This window comes from Pagrus major, chromosome 10 (genome assembly GCF_040436345.1).
Source record: "Pagrus major chromosome 10, Pma_NU_1.0".
Taxonomy (NCBI): Eukaryota; Metazoa; Chordata; class Actinopteri; order Spariformes; family Sparidae; genus Pagrus; species Pagrus major.
In genome coordinates this window covers 6157323-6176147 of record NC_133224.1, presented here as the reverse complement: position 1 = coordinate 6176147, position 18825 = coordinate 6157323, and the positions used below count along the sequence as shown (strand labels likewise).

General features: G+C 37.3%; 1 protein-coding gene across 1 annotated transcript; it reads right to left on the bottom strand.

Moving 5' to 3' along the window:
* Nucleotides 1-1891: 1891 nt before the first annotated feature.
* LOC141004085 (uncharacterized) lies at nt 1892-18416 on the bottom strand. Its single transcript, XM_073475582.1, has 18 exons — nt 18377-18416; nt 16876-17253; nt 16295-16633; nt 15750-15803; nt 12026-12064; nt 10924-11206; nt 10605-10756; nt 9600-9882; nt 8280-8431; nt 7455-7722; nt 7202-7347; nt 6028-6253; nt 5269-5444; nt 4550-4933; nt 3850-4185; nt 3055-3137; nt 2829-2912; nt 1892-2102 (listed from the first exon to the last, which is right to left on the bottom strand). The coding sequence occupies exons 1-18, from the start codon at nt 18414-18416 to the stop codon at nt 2097-2099; spliced, it is 3429 nt and encodes a 1142-aa protein (XP_073331683.1). The 3' UTR covers nt 1892-2096.
* Nucleotides 18417-18825: the final 409 nt, after the last annotated feature.

The window sequence follows — 18825 nt, the reverse complement described above, 5'->3', positions numbered from 1 at the left end:
TCAACAACCATCAATAGTATAAAAAACTATTGGTCCAGTAAGTAATTAATTGTCCTTACCAATGAAGGGGATGGTGCTTTGTAGCCACGCCATTTATCTGAGACCCAGAAGAATAAAAATGACATTTTATAAACAAAAACTCTCAGATGATTAAATAATCTTAGATTAATCACATCAATTACAACATAATTTGTGTTGCTCTGTACTCTACATTACGGGATAATTCAAATGACTGTACATTCTTAACGTAGACTTACCTCTCTTGATGTTGACACCTTGCAAAACCACCTCAGTTAAGGAGCTCAGGTTGTGCGTTGAGAACGTTCATGGAAATTTTTTGTCACTTTGTCATGTCATTTCATGCAAAAACCCGACCGGTAGCGAGGAAGAAACACGAGCAGATTTGGTTACCAGTGGTCCTTTGACATCAGAGGCTCGTTTGGTTGCCCACCTTTTTGTGTGTTTGCGTCGTTTGTCAGCAGATTTGCTTTGCATGCTCACCAAGCTTGTTCCTGAATTCTTAAATATCCCACTTACTGAAATAATTGATTATGCTACAAAAGATTCAAAAATCAGGGATTGTGTCTTGCTTTGGTGCTGTTAAGTGGAAGCACCTGACATTTCCGAGCACTTACAAAATCAGTGTTTCCAGTATGTGGCCTTGAACATAGAGAATATAGACTTTCTGCTGGTATATTTTGTTATTAAAGCAACATTACGTCATTTTTTTTACCTTAAAATAACAGCTTTGATGGTACAGTGTCTTGTAATAGGGTGAATGGTGTCTGTCTCAGCCACTCCGCCCCCTATCACTTGTTTCTGCACTGTGTAACTTCAGTCAGAGGGTAGGATCACAGCGTTACATACATGTTTGTGATTTATATTTCTGACAGTGGTGTTTCACTCAGAAACTGTCACACAAAATATACATTTTTACATATTGTTGCTTTGCATTTTACTAAAAATTGCTCGCGAGAGACCAATTTTAATCCACCAGTTGTACTGCAGTGCCAGCAGTGCTTTGTATGGATTGAACTTCCGACACACGAAAGACATCTCGAGACAAAAACTAAAACACAACATAGTGCACAGGATGACTAACTAGTGAGGTTTGAAATGTTTTCTTTTTATTCACAATCTGTTTTATGAATGTTTTCATGAACAAACGGATACAAATGTCAGACTTTGGATTGCATCTTTTCAGAAATATCGACACAGTTCGACTGAGCCAGGCAAGTAAGTAATCTTTTTATGTGCACATAATGCTGCTTCAATAACATCTGACCTAAAAGCTTAAAACACATTTAAAATCAGTTTTGATGTAGTGTATTTTTTCAGAAAGATTCATTAAAATGGCTTTGATAAGAAGTGAAATATAATATGCAGATGGCCAAACAACTAAAAGAAAGATCAAAGGCTCTCTTGTGGCAAAAAGGTTAAAAAGCCTTTATTCTGATGGCTAATTCATGCTGAAATTCACATGTTAAAATTAAGCCTTTAGCAACCCAGGCACAGCGGCACAATCTGTACATGACCACCAGATCCGTCCGTTCCACGCCACTGTCTACTCAAGCAGCCTGGTAGCAGAGGGTTGCGTTTCAAGAGACGGGGCCTCGTGTTGCCTGCTTCTCATTTGAAAAATCAGAAAACACTTAAAAAACTGAACATTGTCGATTTAAAATGAAGATTTCGCTGATATATTTTTGTAATATAGGAGCACTGCCATGTTGGGTTGTTTGAAATTCCTGGAGCAGACAGACCATCAGGGTGTAACACGCTCAGCACACAGTGTAGCCTGTAGTGTGAAGGCAGAAGATAACTGCAAACACCTGAGCAGTGAGCTAATGAACTCACAGGTGACAAGTACAAAGTCTGACCACTAGATGGCTGTGCAACATGTACAGAAAGAACAAAGAAGTTCAATAGAAACTTTGCATCCAGTTACATTGAGCAAATTGGAAATAAGAGGTAAAAATACTGAATTTGTGTGCAAAACTTTTTTCATTTTACTCTGTTTTCCCTGTTCGGTCCATCGAAAGACTCGTCCACATTTTTCAGCTTCAGTCCAGTCAGAGTAGCAGGAGTCATGTTTCACCTCACACCTGTTGGAGATAAGACAGCACACACACTCTGTAGTCTGACTCCCTCCACAGGTAAACATGTAGAACAGCGAGAAAGTAGAGTGGAGAAAACACATTGTTGGTCCAAGACTACTGATACTGTTGGTGGTTTGACAATGAAAGATGGTTGTATGATTATCAAATTAAAGGGGAACTATAATGGAATAATATTAAATATACATTGAGCATTTGTTTTCTACTTCCTACTTTCTTCTAACTGCCCTGATTACAGCCTTGTTGACCTTTACAAGTGGAGATGGTCTATTGAAAAAGTAGTTTAAGAAAGTAGAGCAACAGAAGTGAATATGAAAAGAGTTAAAATGTAGTTTTTACCATGTGCCCAAATGATGAACGACTGAAATTCAAATACATTTTACTAAGACATCAAATACATAAACTGGTATCAACTGTACATCAGCTTTGTTTTGACTTGTGTTTTTACTTCTAAAACTGTAAAATGTACTTGCCAAAAAGAAAAAAAGAAAAGTTTTTAATGTTGCTAGCTAATGCTCTGATGTTTTTTTTTCCAATAATGGGTAAAAAAAAGAAAAAAAAGAAGGGAAATTACACACAATAGCTGATGTATCAAAAATTTAATACTTGGAGTGGGGTATATTAGATAGGACTAAAACAACAATAATAAAAGTGAAATAGATGAAAAATAAGAAAAACTGTAACAAAAAGTGAGGAAACTTGACAAAGTCTTACCCTGCTGTTTTTCCCTAGTGTGTAACTCGTCCTCCAGCTGATCTTGAAATCACTGATGCCCTTGTTTTTCATCGCTGCCTCCAACTGAGAAGCATTAACAAGAATTGCTCTTAATATGTATCATACATTATTAGATTTACACATAGATGTAGCTCTTATAAACTTTTAAAACTACTCGTTTTATCACAGCTACTATCAATATCTCAGAAAAACTTCTCTTTCTCACCTGGCTCAAGATCTGTTGTTGGATGACTGGGTCACTCATGTTGTAGTCAGCTCTGATCCTCACCACAGATCTCTTCCTAAAGTCTGAAAAATGGTTTCTGATGTGAATGGCTGGCGTGTTATGAATGTTATGATTTAAAGAGTTGTACCATTTGTTTAGCATGTTTTGCCGACTGACTATGAATCGTAGCTTGAAATACAATCACCACTAACAGTTTGTTTAAAGTATTAAGTCACTTTTAAGGCAAATTTTCCATCCTCCAGACAGCTATTGTTTCAGGTTCATTTTAATATACTATTAAAATAAATTAACTTTGTACCTTCTTGACTAAGGTTACCAATTTCACTGAATATTGACATTGTTTTGTGTCAAAATAATGTTTTAATATTGTTTCCTGTGTGAGACAAAAAGCTGCCTTTTTTTTATATTTAAATTTGGAATATTTTAAGATAGAAAATCTGTTTCATTTAGCATTAAAGCTGGTGGCAACAACAAACCGGTATACAGAAAGTAAGAATGCTGTATGTAGATATATTATAACGTAACGTAGGGCTGCAACTAATCATCATTTTTATCAAATTATCAGTTCATCTCAAACATTGAGATATGATATATTTAAGTTCCTTTTTGTTGTTTTTTTGTTCAATCAACAGTCCAAATCTCAACAATATTTAGTTTCCGATTATATGAAACAGAGGAAAGCAGCAGATCATCATGTTTGAATCAGAATTTTTGCAAATCAATGAATCTATAATGCTGTAATATAAAGCTTACATTGACTTGTAAAACACTTACAATAGCAGAGAAACATAGATTTGGTGTCACAGGATCTCACGCTCCATTTCCTGTTGTAAATATAGACACAGTTCGGACCTTCTCCTAAGTTGTCCACCAGCCCCTGCCACTGGTATTTATACAAGGAGTTACTCCCATCGGACCATCTCCAGGACTCTCCGAACAGGCCGATCCAGGCCAGCTTTCCCACCGGCACCATGCTCTGGACTTCCTGGTTCTCAGTCAGGTTCTTCACGCTGAGCAGGTCTGTGTGGTGCTCCCTGCAGTAGTGCTGAGCGTCGGTCCACTTCATCTGTGTTTCCACGAGAATCTTTGTTTCTGGTGCACCATCTCTGCCTGTGACCACAGAAAAAACATGATGAACACATACTTTTTAATCCTCAAAGTAATGATCAGGCTTGTTTAGCTGAGAATATGGAAATTCAGTAAGAATGAAGGATCATTGACTATGTGTACATGCACACTAATATTCCACATTTTTTCTGAACAATATTCTGACTTTAATATGGGTCGTGTAAACAGCATATTCTATTTGGATATTCTGATTAGGCCTTATTCCAGGTGTGGCATTTTCTGATTAAGATGTTTACATCATTGATATGTGTAGATAGATTTCAAATGTTATTCCTTGCAGACTATATAGACCAGCTCATCAACTATATATGTGAAAGCACGTGAATCATATTTTCCATAATATTACCATCAAAGCACAAGAAGTAGTGAAGTAAGTCACAGTCCAGGTCTTTCCATTCACCCGTGTGTTGTATGCCAGCACAGTGCTGGATGCCACTCATTTTGTTGGGTTCGTCAACACCCCAGTTCCTGAACTCAGCTTCACCATCTCCATAGTAACCCTCATCTGGCAGAGACCACCTCCAGGTTACAGCATCCTCATACAGCCCAATCCAAAAATCATTGAATTTATTCTCCATTTTGTCAATGACCCTGTTCATGTCCTGAGGATTGTTGATGGTGGCCAGGTCAGTGTACGTGTTTCTGCAGTAGGCCTGTGCTTCAAACCACGTTTTTGGTTCACTGTGAATGACAATGTAGTCACGGCTACAGGACCTGGGAAGGCAGTAATCTGTTGGAAGAAGAAGGAAAATTCAAGAACGTGTGAGTGCATGATGTAGCTATGAAGTAGCTTAATCACTAAAAGATAGAAAGAAAACATTGAAGAACCATATCAATCTAACCAGAAAATTGTTCTGTTTTAAAAGAATTAAAGGCATTAAGAACAATTTTTAGAAGTAGAATCATCCATTACCACCTCATTAGCATTGGTTGTGAGCTTTACAAGCTAGGATGATTGTATTAACAAGTGATGTAAATGACAGTATCATCTGCAAATGTGATGATCCTTCCATTTCCAGTTGGAATTTTGAATTTTAAGGATTTAAAAACTGTGTATCCATTTACCATGGCGCGGGGGGCGCTGAGGGACTCTGTTTTGAGGACACACCCAAGTGCTGTAGACCTTGACCTCACACAGAGGCGGTGGTACATTAGGATGCATTACAGTCACATAGCGACCCACAACCCCACCACAATCCAGGGTCATCAGAAATTGTGAAGTCATGGAAATTACCTGGCAGCTGAAACAGAGAAAAAAAAACCAGACAAGGTGCATGTCTTTAAACTTGATTTATTTTATTATCCAGATTTTCTTAAAAATATTTACACTGTTGTAAGTGCTCTTGGAACTGCACTATCTACCAGAAAACCAGAGATGACTTAAATCAGATTCTCAAATGGGAAATCGTCTTCCTCCAGACTTAAAATATTTTAACATCAGAAAATTTGTTTGTGTAGTTAACTACTGAAACTACAAACAATTTTTCGACCATAAAATAAAAGGAATGAGGCTCACTGCTCAAACAGTCTAAAAAAGACGCAAGTTAATTTTTTTTTTCTTAAATGACAGAGACCACTGTTTGAGACCACCTCAGACGAAAAAACAGGCATTTTATCTAGCTGTTTTTGTGGGAACAAAACCAGATAATTTTGATGAGAACCAGAACTTAAGCAGTGTTGTCAAAACATAAAATTTAAAACTGAACATCAAGAAATGTACAGTTGCAACGTAAAGAAACGTAAAGTTTCAAAGTATCCATGGTTCGCAGCAAAGGACATTGCCATCATTTGCATTCATCCGACCTTTTACAACTGTATGTTTACCTTGTGTTGTCCACTCGGACGTCATCACTATAGTAGCTGTCCTTAGGGTAGGCAAGCTGGACCAAAGTCACAGTGTAGGGAACCAGTAGATCCACTGTCACCCATTGACCGGGTTTGTTTTCAGTTATGCTGCAGGTGGAATACCAACGGCCATCAATAACTCGGCTAGCTGAATTTTTCCATCTTAAAGAAGACTGAAAAGCCACTCCTCTCACAGCCACATTTTCTAGTGAGGAGAAAAGTATTAATAAATAATATTTGTTTGCCCAAAAAACATCTGCAAAATCATCCTTTACTTGCAGAAATCCAACAAATGCCATTTACAGGTGTGATAAAAGTCTAAAGAGCAATTGGTGTTATCTTGAAATGAAAGCAAGTAGACAATAAAAAAAAAAGATTCAATCATCAAAATCATTGAAAATTCTGAACAATGCAAACATTGATTTCAAGTTTTTATGACTGCTGAAGCAAACAATTCTAGATGGGAGGCAATATTCAACAATTCGCAATATTTTACGACCGGGGAATGGGACTCAATATTCAACGATCTTTTTCTAGAATTGTCCACTTCAGCTTTAAGCAAGCACAATACTTTCACCCAGAAGACTGGTGTTTGTGTTAGTAAGTTACGTCACATACATAAACATAATGTAAGAAACTGACAAAGTGTAGGTATATTTGTAACAAATTACAGAATAATGAAGTTATTGTAACTTAAACTACAAAGTTCTCCTCAACATAACCAAGTAGTTTTTCTACCTAAACCTAACCCAACTGTGATCGTACGATGAAGATCTGGTACGCCTGTCGTGGTACGCTGCAACAGTCATGTTGTTTGATATGACATTTTATCATAGAGTCGCTGCCAATTAACCTATTCAGCCAATTAGATATGAGGATGTGTTGTGGGAATTTTATCCAATTCCAGGCTTTCAGCAACATATGCAAAGTAAATAACATAATTTTTATCTTGTTTTGCACATGTGCATCACGTGTATATGTGTGGTAACATTTAAGAGTTTGTCTTTTTTCCTTAAGGAGTAACATTATTTTATTATACCACGATAAAATTCTGTGTTTTGCTTCCCCGTCCTGGTCAAAGGCTCGGCTCCAGGTGGCAGAACGCTTTATAGTAGAACTCTAATTAATTTCTCATTGTGTGTGTGGAGCTTACCAAGCACAGTACCATAAACCCGTACGTCACAAATAGTCAAATTCTTCTGTAGTCCAGGGAGAACAACATGGACAAAGCGACCATCCATTATTCCACACTGGTAGTTGTATTTGTGCTGTCCCTCTGCGAGAGAGATGACGGCACACCTGAAAGAAGGAGGCGGTATACTGTAAGTAAGAGTTAAAGAAGCTGGCAAGTACTACTAATAGTACTAGTAGTATAGTAAGTACTCTTTTGTTCCTGCTAATGTCACCTCTGGTTGCTGGTGTCGTTCTTGAGGCCTATTCGGACCTCAGCACCGTTCAGCTCTTTTGAGCAGCAGTCACTGACAACAGACACAGCAGTTATGCGGTAGATACTCCTCAGGTCCAGTCGCCACCAGGGGTTGTCTTGCAGTGGGACTGAGGCACAGGTTTCTTGAAAGTAATTCACTGGGTTTCGATCAATGGCCATATTTGGAGCAGTTGTACTAGAAGCTGGTTCTGCGGACTGTGTAGCTTTTCCTCTCAGTGCCACTTCAACTGGTGTCGTGAAGGCAGTTATGGACAAAATGGATAAAAAGGAACTAGTTACTGATGCATTTGGAAAGCAATGGTCTTATTAAGTACAGTTTAGCTGGACAACTATGCTGGCAGCTATTATTTTGCCTGTATTTTGTATTTAAAGGGGCTATGTGGAAGCTGTTGTGCTGGCAGCCGGTCATTCATTTATGTTAGCAGACTTCATTTCCAAACTAATGTTAGAATGAAGAAGAAGAAGTGATTCAAAAGTGATTCAAAGATTTTAATTTGGGAGAAAAATCTAGTTTCTGGGGTTCAAGGGAATAATAATAATAATAATAATTTTTGGTTGCATGTCTGTCTGTTTTGTGGCTGTACAAAATTTTTGTGGCAAGTTTTTATTGCCTGCAGCAATACTATTACGGATACTATTAATAACTGAGCAACAAATAGGTGCTACTAATTTAGTAGAAAGGTGAAGGAAACAATATTGTGTCAATGTCTCCTTTGAAATTTTCACACAGGCACCAACAAATAATTGAATCAACTATAGATGCGATTGCTGAGTGTTGTTTTACCTCCTGTAATGCGGGTAGTGGCGTACACTTTGACCTCACAAAACTGAAGTATCCGCTTTACTCCAGGGTGGAAAATGTTGACATAACGTCCTGTCATCTTGTTACAGCTGAAGGACATTGTTATGTCATTGGTCAAGGTGATGACTGCACATCTGAGGGGCACAGACAAATAGTACAGGAATAAAAACTATAAAACCTAAAATTAGGCTAATGTGCTGTTTTATACTATTGCTCAAGTAAAAAATATATGATGGTAACAGTTAATTTTACAAGTCCAGAAAAGATAATGGTAAGTGGGTGGTAATAACAACATATTTGAAAATCATTTGAAATAATCTTCTAATTACCACAATTGTTACCTCAACATTTATTTAAATTAAATTAAAAATTTAATTACCCCAATATTACTTAATAATGATATTCTGTTATTTTCCAACAATCAGTTTATAAAAAGCTGGTCATTTATTTAATAAAATTTCAGGAAACTTACAAATAGTTCATGTCTTACTTTACCTCAGCAGGTCACTAAATTCAAGTGAGTTACTGCATTTCAATTTCCAACTAGTTTCTGCCCAACTTCTGCAGGTCAGTTAAACATTTTTAACCACTTATATTTTCACCAATTTAACATGTCAGTAGGCCAGTCCAACTTTGGAACAATATTAACAAACTTCCCTAACTTGATTCTTGATTATGAGGTTGTATTTGTCTGTAATTAGCTATTTATGGTGCCTAACTATAAAAGAAATTGACATTAAGGAAAATTGTTTAATTTGCAAAAAGTCAATTTCTGTGATCAAGGAATATAACTTGAGTAGAACATTTGAAACACAAGTCTGTCATGACCTACACGGCAATGAAAAATTGCACACCCCCGCTCCTAATAGGAAAAACAACCTAGTTAATCTGAGCTTTGCTTACAGAATAAAGAATCAGCTAACGTCTGACTTTAATTTAGCTGTTTTAGCTTTTGTTTAACTGTCTACTTGTGGAACAATCCGGTCATCTCTCAACTTCAACTCCATTCTCAAGTTGCTAATCGTCATACTGTTAACAATGACCAGCATATGGCAGAGAAAGTCTTAGGCCCAGATATTTGTTTTGTTGGCTGGCTGCACCAGAAACCTCGAAACATTGGCCGTTGCCCCCAGTGAATAAATAGTCGTTAGACAATAGCTAATGATTTCAAAGATTGCAGAAGTGGTGACAACAGGAAAAACCTTTTCCAAACTGAAAACATCCAACATGGACACAATGTAATTATGAATAATGGGGTAAAAAAAAAAAGGCAATTCAGTCTCCTTTAACACATTACAGCACCTTGGATTGTTGTTGCCATTGTTCTCCAGCGAGTTACCGATGCGGATTTCAGCGCCGTTTAGATCATAAAAGTTACTATCTGATCTTCTGATGACTTCAATTGTTGAGATGATGTACGGACCCCGCATGTCCAGTCTCCACCAGGGGTTACTCTCCCACAGAGATGAAATGCAGCTCCCATGTAAATAGTTTGCATAAGGTTTGCCATCAATCACCATGTTTGATGGACGCGCGGGTTTCCAGAATGAGGACTGCACAGTCACTCCACCCAGGGCCACGTTAGCTGGAGAGTTAGCACAGTGACAACAATCAATGTTTGTGATGTGAAATATGTAAGATGGAGAAAAAAAAGGAGAAACTTCATTTATGCCAAAAAGACTACAAGTTTCACTAAGTGAATATTTGAAAACAGCATAGTTGGGGAACCTTGACACATCTCAGATGTCTACGAGGTGTTAACTGTTCCACCTGCCTCTCACTGCAAATTTCTAATTGCAAAGAAGCTTAAAAATAGTAACTGTTAGCTGTTAGCTAGTGGCCTTATAAGCTAACTACTGTCTGTCAGGAACTGGCAGACAGACAGAGGTCAGTTTGACAACAGAGGAAACAGTTTGGCATGTGGAGCTGTATATTTTCACAACTTACTCTTTGATTTGAAGGATTTATTTCGACCTAGCCAGAGGTGATTGTGGAAAGACAAACCAAGGCTGTTTTGGGGAGTTTTGTTTATTTTGTTTCTCTTAATCCTCTTATGCAAAAGGTGTAAGGTTGTATTTTTTAAACTACAGGGGCTATCGTTTATTGCCTGTTGAGTTACAAAGTGGTATTTAGAGAAGGGACAGGCCGGGGCTAGCTGGTTAGTAGTAGTAGTAGACATCTCTGCAATACAGTACATAAGAGCTGTCACACTCTGTTGACAATGTTAGTTCATTTTTGAATGTTTTAAACTGAAATTCAGGCCATAATTTAATCAACTATAGATGTCATTTATCAGTGTTGTTTTACCTCCTGTAATGCGGGTATTGGTGTACACTCTGACCTCACAGAGTTGAAGTCTCTTCCCTGCTCCAGGGACGACAATGTTGACATAACGTCCTGTCATCTGGCTGCAGCTGAAGCCCATTAAAACATCACCGATGACAGTGATGACGGCACATCTGAGGGGCAAAGAGCAATGCAGTACAGGAGGAAAAGGTATTGGTTAACACCAGGATGATTATTCCTACCTCAACAAAAAGCCAGTTAATGCAGATTTGTCGGCATGTGTCCGTTTTTTCTACATAATAACATGAAGAGGCAGAATATACAGTTACAGTTATAGCACCTGGGATTGTTGTTGCCATTGTTCTCCAGGGAGTTACCGATGCGGATTTCTGCTCCGTTTAGCTCATAAGCGCAGCAGTCAGATCTCCGGATGACTTCAATTGATGAGATGTTGTACTGAACCTGCAGGTCCAATCTCCACCAGGGGTTCACCTCAAAATGAGTGGAGAAGCAGCTCCTATAGTTATAGTGTGAATAGGATTTGCCATCAATCGCCACGTTTGATGGAATCAAGGGGTCCCACACTGAAGACTGATCTGTAACTCCACCCAGAGCCACGTTAGCTGGAGAGTCAGCACAGTGACAAAGATTATAGAATCAATAATCGATAAAGCACTTGATGAGCAGCTGGAATATGATTTAAATTAAAGGGCGAAAACACATTTGTTTTAAAAACTAAGAAAACAAATATATAAGTAGTTTACTGACTCTATCAACAAAAAAAAGTTGCTACCCTACAGTATGTTTTCAGATCTCACCGTTTGCAGATCTTTTTCTCTTCTTGTGAAAAACAATTTCCTTTCTCTTCTTTAGCAACCTTACCAGATCAGTGTCCTTATTTATCATTTTATCCAGTGTTGTAGAAGAACCTCAAAAGTCATACTTACTTTGGTAAAAGTGGAAGTCACAAAGATATTTAATGTACTTGAGTATCAAGAGTAACAGCAGAAACATTTTCTGAGTAAAATTTAGCTTTAAAAAATCTTCTAAAGCCTTTTTTGACTAATTTTAAACAATTCAAAGACCTGAATAACAGTTGAAGGCCTAGAGAGCTTAAATTACTTCACAAAAAAGAACATAAAAAGTCTAAAATACATTGTTCTTCTTTCCCGTATCTTCTCACAACCTGTCAGATTTATCTTGTGGACCTTTTGAACAAAGCCTGTTCAGTTGAGAACCAGGCTAACTTATTAAACTGTATAAAGAAGCTAAAACTAGCTCCACCTCAACCAGCTACAGCAGTAAAATGCATCTTACACATCAGGATTAACAATCTCATGTCATATGTGAACATGAACAAGTCCTTTTAGTTTTGATATTAGGTCAAACTTGCTCACATGTACTTTTACTTAAGTAATGTATCTTTTAAAATATGTTCTTACCTGCCTGGTGAGTGATCCTCAACCTGAGAAGGATGCACCCTGCAAATAAAAAACAAAATTAACAGTAATAAAAACTAATTCAACACACAATTAACACACACACAAGCGAGCATACAGACTCTGTAAGCTCTTACAGGTTTTTTGTCAATTTCATTGTGGCTTAAAAATACATTTTAGTTTCCAATTGAAGCCCACTGTAAGACAAAACAAAAATAAAATGTAGTCTTTGACTTCTAGGAGTTAATCTGTAAATGAGTCATAAGGAAGTAAGTAAGGTAACACTTACAATACAGTAACCATCATTAATACATGGCTCATTTATAGAAAATCAAACTTTAGGTAAGTTATTTCACTGTGTAAGAAATGCTTTGTAAAAGTATTTAACCATTTACAAACTATTATAGACATCAGTTCCAACTTTACAACAAAAAATGCTTAACAAATGTTTGTTAACAGTAAAATAAGTCTTAACTAAAGTTTAATCAACTGTAATTGTACCTTATTAACGACAGATTTAATAAAATGTTACAGAATCAAATGATCTCCCATCTTTTAAAAGATGTATTAGACCTTGAAAAGAGTGTTTTCAGTTTAAGTTCAAATAAAAATCCACAAATTCAAACACATGTACATTATTATGTGACTTACCCCAAAGAAAAAGGAATTTCCAACTCCACTCCATTAATCCTAAAACATGTGTTGATGATGTCCCGACACTTTAGCTCACAAAACAGCTCAAGTTGCTGACCTCAGGTGCTCCTAACCCTTCCTGATCCGTGCATTTGAATTGACTTTTATACAAATAAATGCAAACCACATTTACATCATAATATGCATGCGTGACTTTGATCAACCTGAAAATAAGGCAACATCTGACTGCTGTCTGAGATCGAGTGTGTTGTCATCGCACGGCTACTGGAGCCCCTTCAAAATAAAATGATTGTAGTGACTGGGGTGACTAACATTGATAACTTAAGTTACTAGTTACTTTGCAGATTGCATGCTACATCAGAGCAGTATTGCATTTTTTAATTAATTAATTTATTCGGCAACCAGGAAAAAATAAGTACTGATTCTGAAAATCAGGACGAAATGCTGAATATTGTGTCCGATATGAAGTATGACTTTTAGGTACTTTCACAACACTGGCATTGGGACACAGTTCACAGTCTTGTTAATTTATAAATCCATGTTTTAAATTGATATATTTATTATAAAAATGCCTCGGAGAAGTCCAATAATAATAATAATAATATTAATTTTTATTTATATAGTACCTTCCATACTTAAAATGCCCAAAGTGCTTCACACATACAAGAAACATAACATAAATAGAAAGGTACACAAAGTAAAGTAAGACATTCAAAGCCATTATTAGGGTTAAAAAGCAAGATATAACTATTAAAATGAGGATAGACTTTTAAAAGCCCAATGAACTTGACAAAAGTTAAAACAATAAAAGGATACAGCTGCTGAACCAGGATCAGGTCAGAGGCAGTTACAGCGATAACATAAATGAGAAGGCTATTATAAAAATGTGTGTTAGAGTCACATAAATACATCACGTTATATAACTGCACAGGGCAGGATTGGTGCTTTTCTTCTGTCAGTAATGATGAAATCGTTTGGCTTTCATAATTCAATCAAATTATTTATCAAATATTAATATTCTATCTACTTATTTCATGTCATTATTGTGTCTAAATGTACTTTCTGGTCTGTTCTTCTTAGGATATTAAAAATGTGTGTATTCAGCTTCAGTTGTCAAGACGTTTGAGTCTTGATTTAATCCTTGAGGAAGGAGGATTTTCTCAGCCGGATGTCCTTCATGTTGACTTTTATGCTCCGAGGCTCAGATTTGGTTTATTCATTTGATTAACCAAATGTGCACGTGAGCATTAAACCTCGACCTGTGAATATCTATGCAGAATGTAACTAAGTACATACATTCAAGTACTTGTTCTCAACTTGAATATTTCCATTGTATTAAATGTTTCTTCTCCTGTACATTTAGGAGGGAAATATTGTACTTTTTACTCCACTACATTTGTTTGACTGCTTTAGTTACAAGTTACTTTTCAGGTTACAATTTTCCATAGCCTTTCCTGTCAAGTTAAAACACGTATCTCCAAATTTGGAGACTTTGAATGTGATAGTTTGTGATGAACTGAATGATTACATGTTACTTTATGTGTTGAGAAAATTCTCCTACTTCTTAATCTGAATAAACTATTTAAAAAACCCTCTTGGATTAGCTGCAATGTCATTGCAGGTGATTAGGAATTAAACCTCCACATTGTGTGCTAACAGGGAAAATACAAAGCTGCTGTTAACATCACTTAGTCCTAGCTGAGGTTTTTCTTCATTCTCCACAAGCATCTGTTGGTAAAAGAAACAGCAGCTCAATCAGGATAAAAGTCAAACACTACAAAATGATAATTTGATTAGAATCTAATCAGTGATACATGTCAATATACCTGTTCAAATCTATTCAGAATAAAAGCATCAGTCACAAACTTCTCTTGCTACCTGTCTTTGTCGGTGGTGGCTCTGGTCTTAAAGTCCTCCAGATCAGCTTGATGTTAGTAAAACCCTGCAAGTGAAAAGCTGCTTCCAACTAAAAACAACAACAAAAAGAAGACATTGAACGCTGTTTTTCTGTGGTGGGAAAATAACGGCCCAAAATGAACACACTTGCTTTCAGTACCTGCTGTAAGATTTCACGTCCGATGGTTGAATCTTTGAGGTCAGAGCTGGTCTGCAGCCTCATCCTCACTGTAGTCCTTCTCAGCACAGCTGCAAAAAATGACATTATTTTCTTACTATGGGTTGGCAGTTTATCCAGATTTGCACCAAAAGTTAACGGGGTCTATTCTTGGCTGAGAACCATCCTTCATCCAGGTTTGGTAAAAAAAATCCATTCATTAGTTTTCGTGTATCCTGCTGACAATTAAAGCGACCGAGACCTGAGATACATATTGATTTGAAAAGATGTTCACACCCTTTTTTAAGCCGAAATCGTCACTGTAGCTGCGAAGCTAAAAATCTACTGCATGACAAGTGTAAATAACTTTTTTTTTTTTTTAATCAATTTGCGTTCTCAGGGCTTTCCCCGTTTACCCCAGACAAGCTAGACTGAGCCATTTAATCTATTTACTTATTTAAAAATCTATTTATCTTTCTATGTTTAGGAGAATGCTGGTGGTTGGTGAGCTTTTTAATTTTTTTATAATTTTTTTTTAGCTCATTATAGCGAGAGCTCAACGTTCTTTGATCCTGTTTTTATAGATCAATATACATTTTGAAAAGGTAAAAGATATTAACTTGACGGTCATCGTTCCTCTAAAATAATGAAACCATTTAAAAATCTCTTCACAGACTTTCTGTCTTTTATATAGGTTTGAGGAAACTACTTTAACTTGGACGTGCCTTGGATCTTTTTGCAGTGCAATGGTGGAATCTTACTTAACTTATCTTTACAAGTACAATGTTCAGGTACTTGTACTTTACTTGTTACTTTACACGTATGCATGTGGTTTTATAATCCAAACTGTAGCTTACATATTCATACATCTGTAATAAAAGCCTAGTTTAGAATGATAACACAATAACCAGGCCCACTCTTCCTACTTAATGAATGCTTTTCATACTTCTGTTTTTTTTTACTTAAATATCCTTCTTCCACCACTACTGCAGTGTTAAGAGGGCAGTTTGGATCATATACCTTGTCTGATGGTGGTTGGTTCAACAGGTGGAGCTGGAGTCACTTCAGTTATGTCTGTGGGAGAGAAAAGAGATGGAGAGAAGGGTTAATTGTTTGAGCTAAATGGCGCCTCCTTCAGGTATATGAGTGTTTTTCAAGACTGTCATTGTATTCAGTTTTATCTCACAGTCAGTGGTGGAAGTACATTTATTAAAGTATTTGAGGTACTTTTTTCTCCACTACTTATTTGACAGCTTTAGTGTTGTTGTCATGATTTTACCTAAAGAAAAATACGACAAACTTGCCACATTTCATTGGTCTTTAAGCTGTTAGCAACTCGACTAAATAGTGATCTCCACTTTAAACTTCTCACCTGGTCTCATGTAGGCAAAATTGTTCGATATGTCACATTACAAAGCTAAAAACACTCTTCTTTCTACCTTTTTTGTGGCAAGTGTTAAGTTAATGTTGTAATTTTTACTCCACGACAAAAACATGAATAAGAGCGGAAATATAGCCCTAACATAACTTTTAAAGAAGAATATGTGTGCAGCATTTGGGCTTACTTTGGCAGAGAATGCTGAATTCGGTGTCACATTTGAAGTTGTCCCAACTCCCTTTGTGCATAGTAGCACACGTCTGAGAGTTGTTTTCATTACTGGGCTGGTTCGGCCACCACTGTCTGAATAAGGAGCTGCTGCCATCCGACCACGTCCAGGAGTCTCTGTGCAGGCCGATCCAGGCCTCCTGCACAGCCTGGTTGGTCTGCAGTCTGCTCCTCAGCTCCTGGTTCTCAGCCGGACTCCTCACACTGACCAGATCTGTGTGGTGCTGCCTGCAGTAGCTCTGAGCCTCAAACCAACTCTTCTGCTCGGTTACCAGCACATACTGATCAGAGCTACCATCTACGTGGAGAAACAAACAGGGGAAAATTACAAATGACGTCTTCAAGGTAAATTCACAACCTGTAGATGAAGGTAGGTTAAGGTCATGGTTGAAAGAAAAACATTGGTAGGAACCTGAAATGAGTGACTGTGTCTCCTGTCAAGATGCTTTGTGGATATTGAATATTGATCAGCTTAAGACAAATGCTCTCATTTCATTGTTTGAGGATAGCTTCACATTTACGTTGTCAGATCAAGCTCACCTGCAAAACAAATGAGAGGCATTTTAACGAACGTGCAGCTGTTGTCCCTCCAAAAGCCATCTTCCATCATGGAGACGCAGTACTCGTCTGCTCCTACGTTGTCAGGTTGATCTTCCTGCCACTGCCTGTAGTCCTCCACGACTCCTGTGTAGTAATGTTCACCCATCAGAGACCATTTCCAGCTGTAGATGTCTTCATACAGACCGATCCAGAAGGGCTCCTCCCAGTCTTTAGCCATGTCAGCGATCCTGCTGTTGACCTGCACATTAGATATGGTGGCCAGGTCACCGTGCTGCTCTCTGCAGTAGCTTTGAGCTTCAGTCCAGCTCATCTTCGGGTGAGTGACGAGGATGTACTCATGGATGTAGTATGTGGAGCCTATGTGGAGAATAAGAAGGTAACAGGTTCTGTGCTGACCTCAAAGTAACTTTGGTTTAAACATCACATTTCAGGTCTTAAATGATGTGCAAGTTTAGCACTTTAAAGGGTAACTCCACCAATTTTCCACATTAAGGTGTGTCTACTTGGGGAGTACTTCAGCTTTAGAGTTCTAGATTCAGCAAAAGCTGTTTGAAAATGATTGACATGATTTTAGATTCTTGAACATTTATGGCCTATTTTCACAAATATAATGCTTTCTACTGTCAAAAGACTAATTAAAGGGGAATAGACAGAAAAACTTTATGGAACACATTTGATTGATTAAGAGATACCATTGTGTCATCAGTAGTTCACTTTGTAACTTACAGATTTAACTGTTTGTACCATTTATTGTTTTTATGTTTATCATAATTTCACGTATTAATGCTAAACAGTATGCTAAAAGATGTTTCTGAAGGGCAGGAGCCATAAGAGCTTTATACTCCTTTTTTTCACATATGCAGCAAAAAATGTTTTTCTGTTCTCCAAACTAGCAAAAAAGCCGGAGAACTATTTCCTACAATTTGGCAAAACTATTTAAAAGAACTACAAAAAGAAAAAAAACACATACACAATAAAATACACCTTGAACATCAGGAGCAAAGAGGCAGGTGCCCAAGCACCCGTAACTCCCCCCTCTGTACGTGCCTGCTGATCAGCTGCAATAGGGGAAGATCATGATCATGAACCAGACGTCGTTATCATATTGTTTCTATAGTGTGAAAACGGAGGCTGAAAAAACTATGATCACACTGTGAAACAAGGAAGTGCTGAGCAAATATGAACCACAATCCTGTTAATTGTTTACTGGTCCGGTGTGGCGCAGTGCATTCTTGTTTATGTAGTGTCTCTTTTGAGCAAAAGGGAAAAGCACAGCCCTGTTCCTCTGTTTACTCTTATCATGTAGCACCAATTTAAATAACATTTATGTCTGTCCACTGCAGAGACAGCCCAGTTTAATACAAGAGTTATCTTTCCAGCTGTGACATGATTCTTGTGACAGCACAATAAAAAGAGCCTTAACAGATACATGTGTATAGCTCAACCTTTCCATCTGTTTCCAAAAGAGGATGTGGTGTACCAGACAGGATGTTCTGTTGAGAACACCCATTTCCTGTCATCTCTTAGCTGAACGATAAATAAAGCCATGAAAAGGCCAATAAATACATTTAAAAAGGTATCAGCATTTTCATGACTGTGACTATGGTTGATGGTTCAGAGATGATTGTCAGCATCAAATTCAGAATACGCATATAAATCCAAAAACACATTGAAGTTGATGAGATTAAACATTAAATATATTGTCTTTGTACTTTTTTCAATTGACGTCAATGACTGTAGACTGTTCTAAGAGTAAAGCTGAGGTGGAAAAGCGAAACAGGTTACATCCTGGGACTGTGGGCTCTATTGTTTTTTTGCACAGTGCAGGCAAACACTAGACTAAAACACTGAGTAGTCCGACACATAGCAGAGTTCATGTTCAAGGTTTAAACTTGTTGAAATGTTCTGATCTCTTTCGCTCCTTTATTT

Bases quoted from the DNA above. Each gene is read 5' to 3' on its own strand.
- LOC141004085 (XM_073475582.1), bottom strand. From the start codon at position 18,416: ATGACAGGAAATGGGTGTTCTCAACAGAACATCCTGTCTG. The intron at 4,934-5,268 runs GTAAATGGATAC...TTCTTCCAACAG, and splicing joins TCAGCGCCCCCCGCGCCATG to ATTACTGCCTTCCCAGGTCC. The intron at 4,186-4,549 runs GTAATATTATGG...CTGTGGTCACAG, and splicing joins CTACTTCTTGTGCTTTGATG to GCAGAGATGGTGCACCAGAA.